The sequence below is a fragment of the Scardinius erythrophthalmus genome (genome assembly GCF_964197995.2).
Source record: "Scardinius erythrophthalmus genome assembly, chromosome: 20".
In the NCBI taxonomy this organism is placed as follows: domain Eukaryota; kingdom Metazoa; phylum Chordata; class Actinopteri; order Cypriniformes; family Leuciscidae; genus Scardinius; species Scardinius erythrophthalmus.
The window spans coordinates 18715205-18722620 of NC_138240.1; the positions used below are offsets into that span (position 1 = coordinate 18715205).

Sequence of the window (7416 nt, forward strand, 5' to 3'; positions counted from 1 at the left end):
TCAAAGAACAACTAGCAATGTTTATGAATTCTTCTTTTGTCTTCCACGGAAGAAACCGGTTTGGAATGACATGAGAGAATTTACAACCTGAAGTTGCTATGTCACTTTTCACTACCATTCCTTCACAGAGGCTGTTCCTTAGGCAAGCAAATTGACAGACTCTGGATTATAGCATATTTTATAACCTACTCAAGTTGCATAAAGTAATACTCAGCATTCAAGTCTTCAAAATGAATAGTATTAATACCACACCATCCTTTCAAAACACGTTTGTTACTAGAATGCATCATACCAATAACATCTATAAATGACAAGTGGATCCAAGGCCATTTTATTACAAATTATTATTCTTACATTTTATATAAACATTATATACACAAAACGTGTACAAAACAAGGCACAAATATGTGCAACATTTTTACGAAGACAAACAGAGCGGCTCTCTCCATTCTTCTGACCTTAAATACAGTGAATTCACATAAAATCCTTCTTTCTATTGAAATCCACAGACACATACACATGTAAAAGTGGTCACCAGATAACTTGGGAGAGAATTAATTTATGCCTTGGTACAAGGTGTGCATTAGGTTGATAAATAAGCTTGGTTTTACAGTGCTTTTTTTTTTTTGTCCTTCATAAATTAAAAACTTACAAAAATATATATAACAAGCATTGCGTTGTTAAGGAAGAGTCCGAGATCCATAAAACGGATGTTCTGAATGCAACAATAGAAAACATACAAATAGTATCAAAAGATGAATACCTAGAATCTCAAACCATCCAAAAAACAGCCCACTGGTAGAAAAAGAAAATGCCCTGAGCAAGTCCAGTAACCAGCAATCATCAGCCATCTGAGCTGGCCATGAGCAGCAGAGTTGTGCTCTACCCACCGAAACAGATATGGTGTCTTATCCCACCAAATGTGTATCAAATCAAACAAAAGTGCTCAGGCACTGTGCCACTTGGGTCCCTGGGTAACAGTGCTTCCTCTCAGTAGTGCAATCTGCAAAAATAAATAAATATTAATATAAACATACACATATACATATACATATAGATATATATATATCGGATCGGAATATATACACACACACACACACACACACACAATAATGCATAATGTGAATAGTCAACATGCATACATACCGTTTCCTAGGTTTTACTTCCCACCCATCACGACATTTAACAAATGTTATCTCTTGCCCTGGCGAAATCTCCGTCTCTTCAGCACAGAAGGTGAACCTGTGAAAGAAACAATATTACAAGATTAACAAACAGTAAAAAAAAATAAAAAAAATAATAATAATAATAAATAAAGGTGTAAAATGAGTCATTTCACAAATTCGCAACCAATGAGCTTCAAGACTTACTTCTTCTGCGTTTCTCCTGCTTTGACTCTGATCCTCCGAACCTCCAAAACTTTTTTGTCCGGTTTACTCGACCAGGACCAGAATGATGCCTGAATGTGTTTAAATGCGGACTTCCAGGAATCGGAAGGGCCTTCCCAGCGAAGTGAAATTTTTAGCAGGTCACCGATGTCATCTTCCGTGAAGACGAGAAATGTGTTTGTGAGGTTCAGACCAACTCCTTCAGCACTGTGAAAAGAGAGATGCCAGGTCAGATTTTAACCTTACTAAAGTTGCTTTCACATTCAAAAGAGCCCATATAAATGTTTACCAGTTAATTGGAAAATATTTTTGCTAATCATGAGCTGCTTACATGTCTACGCTGAGGTTATTGGTATCATTATGGGATCCGTGTAGTTTGACGTAGAAAGTGGGATCTGAATCTACATTCTTCCTGTCGAACACATGCATCTTCATCTGGTAGTGGTAACCTGTAGAGAAAATAACCAGTTTAATATTGCAACAAGCAAAGTGACTCATTACAGCATGTGACTTTGAAAGGACACTATAATTACTTACCGCCAAAAGGCGTGTCCGCGCGAGTCTTCAGGTACATCTTGCTGTTTCTCCTCTTACGCATTTTCTTGGAGTTGTAACCAATGCTGTTGCAGCGGTTCTTCCTGCAGCTGAGACATATGCCCTTCTTGAAGCGATTAGGGTCGGTACATTGAAAGGCGTAGCTCACGTGGTCCTTGTTCATGAGGGAGTCCACAAAGAGATGCACTGCCCGCTCATGCTCACACTTCATGACTTCCACGAAGTCTGTGTGGTGACAAGACAGATGTGGTAAAATGATGGTTGGCAACCATGAAAAGAGAGTTGGAAATTGCCAAAACAGCAACAAAACTGAAGTACTTACTTCCTGCAGCAGCAGTGGATAGCACATCTCCTAAAGAACAGCCTGGTTGTACATCCCCACCATTGGGATATATATCAATGTGCCCAATTGGCTCCTGGATCCCAATACTGACTCCCAAAGCTCCCCGTGTGTATGTGTGCAGGACATCGACAAAGTCTGCATCATCCGGAGAAAGCCGCTTATGGGACTCCGTCCCCTCGAACATGGGGCCAGCTGGATCTAAACCTGTTCGAAAAGGACAGAGATTTAGAGATTTAGGCCTCAATGTGTGCAATTCCAAAGCTTTGTTTTGAAAAGAAAAAAGAAAAAACCTCACCAGTTATACGTCCAATATTCCCTTTTACAAACGTTCCAGCATATCCAGCAACATGAGCCCCAAGACTGTATCCAATCATGTGCACGTCCTGAAGCTGTAGCTTCTCTTCTTCCTATCAAATAGACATACATTCAATAAAAACAATATTATTATTATTAAGTTAATAAGTATTAAATAGAATAATATAATTGTATTAATTTCTTATTGTTATTTCTTTCTTTCTTTCATGTAACTAAATTTAAAATTCTACTAATTATTAAAATGAAATAGGCAAAATATTTATTTGCTTGCTTCGTCTAACTAAATTCAGAGGGTGAGATTTTCTAAAAAGAAATAACTATCCAATAGGTACATTTCTAAACAGTTTTTTTAGATCCTGCAAAACAGATATTAATAATAGTAAATATTATTGTTCAATATAAATAATTTATTTATTTGTGTGCTTTGTCTAACTTCAAAATGTTAAATGTGCTATAAACTATCTGAGGGAAAAGATTTTTTAGACACCACAAGGCTGATGAGAGCAGCTTTGAGATGTAAAAAAGTCATTATGCTTTTTGCACATGATTGCTGTGCCATGCTCAGTGCCAGCTGGGGCATCTGTGTGCGTGTGTTGGGGGGTTAATATGTTCAGCTGCTCATTTACACTGCTTGCATCTTTCCTGTGTCAAGTTCCTCAGAGTCTAAGGAACCCAGCTTTGATGCATGAATATGTATTGTTTCATGAGAACACCCACAATGTCCATGGGCTAATTCCCAAGATCTCAAACAACAAAAAAAACTAAACAGACCCATCTGGAAAAGACAAATTGTACTTCACCAGGACATCTGCTGTCCTGAGAAAAGAGGAATAATACCAACAAAGAACCAATGTATAAGGCCACAAGCAGAGTTTTCACGGTTGCCAGTTCTCTCAAATGCACACAAAGAGAAACAAACACACCCAGCGGGATGTATAATATAGACGTACCTGGAGCCAGTCCAAAAGGGTAGCGACGCTCTGCCCAACCCGGTGGGTATGGTTGACGGCATCAGGGTAAAGTTGGTGGGCCAGTTCCAGCCAATTGACCACCACCACATTAGCCTCAGACTCTCGCCTCTGAACAGCAGCCACCAGCTTGTGCATCCAGCTCTCAAACATCCCACTCATCTGTAAAAGATAACATACACTTTACCAAACCAAACCAGCAAAGATCCAGCAATCATGTGCGAAATTCCAATATTCGCTTTACACCTGAGAAGTGAATGTATTGCTACACTAAAGAAAGTTTCTGGTAAACCTCCATCATTGTTTCAAAGATAAAATATTTGGAACCTTCTGAAGATTAAGGCTGTGGAGGCTTGGGTGTCAACATTTTTAAAAGTCGAATGCAATATTAAAACCATAGGCACATGACAATCTGGAATGTCTCACCGTCCATCCATGGATGATGAGAATGGTCTTGACTGTGGCATTGAAGCCACACTTCTCAATGCTTTCCTTTTTCCCAGGGTGGAGGTAACAGCCGTCATCATCAAGATCAAAAGACTTTCGCATGTTGTACTTGATTTGGTCATGAAGTCGCACAGGATCCACAGAGAAGTTGTCTTTTGCATCATCTGGAAGGAGGAGTAAAATGATGAATTGGGTTTATGTAAAATCTCTAAACTCTACATGTAATATTGGAGAAATAGTGCTTAAGGCATTTCAAAGAGCTTATTTGTTTCATAAGGTGTTGAGCTTGAGTTCATTCAAGGCAAGTCTTATTAAAACGAGATGTTGTCACGACTAGCTTGAACAATTGAGCGACTGTAGAAAGAGCAGAACTTGTTTTCTCTGGACCAGTTGACCATTATAAAAATGCCAAATATAGTCTTGATATGGGACGTAAGAGTTTACAAACAGCCCACACAGTATCAAGAGGATGAAACCATGGTCTTTCTTCCCTTACTTGGGCTGAAAAGTTTCTGGAGTGCTGAAACACCATCAGTTTAACCAATTAGAAATGAGCTACAGGGGTGAAATCACATACATTTTCACAATACCCCTGAGGTAATAGAAGCTGTACATCATTGTGTAAATGGCGTAAGTCTTTGCATCTTTGTATTACAAGACTAATGGTTAAAAACAGGGAGTCTTTTGTTTTTAGAGTTGTTGTTAGCCTATATTTTGGTGTGTGTGTGTGTGTGTGTGTGTGTGTGTGTGTGTGTGTGTGTGTGGCTATGCATGCATGTAACATCGTTTTTTGGTTTTATTCGTAGTAAAATCATGGTTAATTTTCGTAAGGTGTGTGTATGTGTTATACACACACACACACAACATTTGAAGTGGATCAAAAAAGTTCAAAGTTGTCCTAAGACAAGAACAGGATTTGTTCAAAATTCATTTATAACTGTGATGAAAGGTTTTGATCCGCTTCAAATGTTGACTACTGTACACCCACATTACGAAAATTAACCATGGTTTTACTACAAATAAAACCAAAAAAACATGTTATTGTAGTTAAACCATGGTAACCACAAAGTAACTATGGTTTTGACAATAACCATAGTATTTGTAGTAAAACGTTGGCTATACAAATAGTAATTGATCCACTAAAAAACATGGTTAAACTTTTACCATAATAAAACCATGGTTAATTTTCATAAGGGGTGTGTGTGGATCACATACATACATGAAGTTAATGTTTAAAACTTACGGTTATAAAATATGGTACCTTTACATCAAATCGAGCAAAAACACGGAGTAAAACTTAAATTATGTTAAGGCGCTCCCCGGTATTCCAAACGTCCATTGTTCACAAACGTTAAAAGTAATAATTACTTTATTCATTTTTTAAAATCCCCGCTCATGCAGGGAAGTCGTTTAAAAGTTATAACGTAGTTCCCAGCACAAAGTCACTGCGGTCGACAACGCGGCAGATCGTTGATAAAACGTGGACTTATCTGGACGTTTGTTTAAAGGGCACATCCGAAAGAAAGTGGATTGTCCGGGTTTTGCTTTTGTGAGTCACCGACACGTCAAAGAAAGCGGATATTTAAACTTTCATGTCATTCATTTTTGTGTTTTTTTTGTTTTTCATTGACAGGTTCATTCACGCAATCATTTGAGAATGTGAGAAAATCGAGTTTCTCAATTACAGTTTGAATGAAATCGGGACTGTTGGCCATTGTCCGCGAAGAGAATGACTGAAAACAGAAAAGCTTAAAAATATAAAACAATAAAGAGTTTTTGCACACTAAAGTAAACGCTTAGTATTAAAAGTCCGTTAACAGCAATTATTTAGTAAACTAAAGACTTAAACGAGTCCTCTTACCTTTCGAGTGAGCGTTCTCACCGGGCGCAGCAGTTATGGCACTGAATGAATGGCACAGGATAAAACACAAGCAAATTGCGATTCTTATTGATTTTTCTAACATAATGTTCAGAGCTGTTAAATACTTTAGTTATTCTTTTGAGAAACTTTAGTAACTGAGGAAGTTTTACGAATTAATCCTTCACTGAGAGGTGCCAGGAAAGTATATGAACCTGTATGTATCAGGTTGCTCATTAGAGTTTTAAATAGTTTTTTCAGTCATCTGACCATCGGCAGATATCTACGACAAAATTCTTTCAATCTAATTGGTCAAGCCCCTGCGTCTACGCCGAGGGCGTGGCATATACGTTTGAATGAGTTTGAAGTTTGTCAAAGACACATTCTTTCTCACGCCACTGTTAACCCTATGCCTCCCGGGTCTCGTGCTGTGACTGACGCACGGAGCATACCACACCAACGGTTAACGAGTCATCAGCACTGCACATGACTGTGCTTGTTTACAAAATAGACAAACATGCGATGTTTATGTTTCAAAGTCTATTGGGGCAATTGTTGTTCAGATTTTACAATGTAGGGGAGACGGGGCTCTTTCTAGGTTTTGGATTTTGTTTGTTGGTTGTTATTTAAAAAATGTTTTACAAAACTGTCCTGAATTCTGTCACGCCAAACTAAAATTATTTTTGTATATATATATTTGTTTTGTTTAAATTGTACTGAATTTATGGCAGTGGAGTTTTATTGAGTTTTTTCCTAAATAATTAGGCTATTAATGAATTTCGCATTTCGATTTTATTTTTTAGAAGATTAAATATTATTAAAACACTATCTTGCCGAATGAATGACCTTCTGAAACAACTGAAACAAAACTATCACATTAACTTGATTATTATTGATCTTCTCAATAATAATAATAAAAAAACTGTAGGACTATAATTCTCTTTAAGATGTGGTCAATGAGTAGGTATTCAATGAAATCTCAATAATGTTGGAAATGTAAAGGTTTAGGCATATATTGTCAACACTTCTAAGAGCTTTCAAAAACAAACCTTCTCTGAGAAATATTCACTGGGGTAAAGTCACACATGCAGAGATATGTTTTGGAATTACCAAAATATTTACCTTCACAAGTTGTTTAGGCTAAACGACTAATTTCGTCATCATAGGACAACAGAGGTCTTATGCGATGAAACATTACAGGGCAGCTGTTGGCCAGAAGTGTCAAGATGACAAACTTTGTCTTAGATGATTTTGACAAACATAAAATTAGAACTAGCCACTGGATGTTGGTGAAATCCAAGTGGGTCATATAAAAAGCTTGCCCCCCTCCCTCCATTTATATAGTGGATTCTCTTTTAGAAAACGCCCTGATGAAGCCTGTGCATAAGACAAGGGCTGCATACTAAAGAGCTATAGAGCTTAACAAAAACACATTATTCATCGGCCACTTTCTGTCTGTGGCATAGAAGTTGGGCATTTGGATATGTTGACATCAAATACATTGACCTATTAACTTAGTTTTATCAAATGAAAGAAAAAAAG

At 37.5% G+C, this 7416-nt stretch overlaps 1 protein-coding gene across 1 annotated transcript; it reads right to left on the bottom strand.

The window, feature by feature from the left end:
- Nucleotides 1-303: 303 nt before the first annotated feature.
- lipg (lipase, endothelial) lies at nucleotides 304-6141 on the bottom strand. Its single transcript, XM_081348463.1, has 10 exons — nucleotides 5878-6141; nucleotides 3996-4180; nucleotides 3552-3731; nucleotides 2582-2693; nucleotides 2266-2490; nucleotides 1926-2168; nucleotides 1720-1837; nucleotides 1371-1595; nucleotides 1147-1242; nucleotides 304-1003 (listed from the first exon to the last, which is right to left on the bottom strand). The coding sequence occupies exons 1-10, from the start codon at nucleotides 5978-5980 to the stop codon at nucleotides 991-993; spliced, it is 1500 nt and encodes a 499-aa protein (XP_081204589.1). The 5' UTR covers nucleotides 5981-6141; the 3' UTR covers nucleotides 304-990.
- Between the last annotated feature and the right edge of the window lie 1275 nt (nucleotides 6142-7416).

Coding starts and splice junctions, on each gene's coding strand:
- lipg (XM_081348463.1), bottom strand. CDS start 5,980: ATGTTAGAAAAATCAATAAGAATCGCAATTTGCTTGTGTTTTATCCTG. Junction 2,694..3,551: donor CCCTTTTGGACTGGCTCCAG/GTACGTCTATAT, acceptor TCTATTTGATAG/GAAGAAGAGAAGCTACAGCT. Junction 2,169..2,265: donor ATCCACTGCTGCTGCAGGAA/GTAAGTACTTCA, acceptor GTCACCACACAG/ACTTCGTGGAAGTCATGAAG.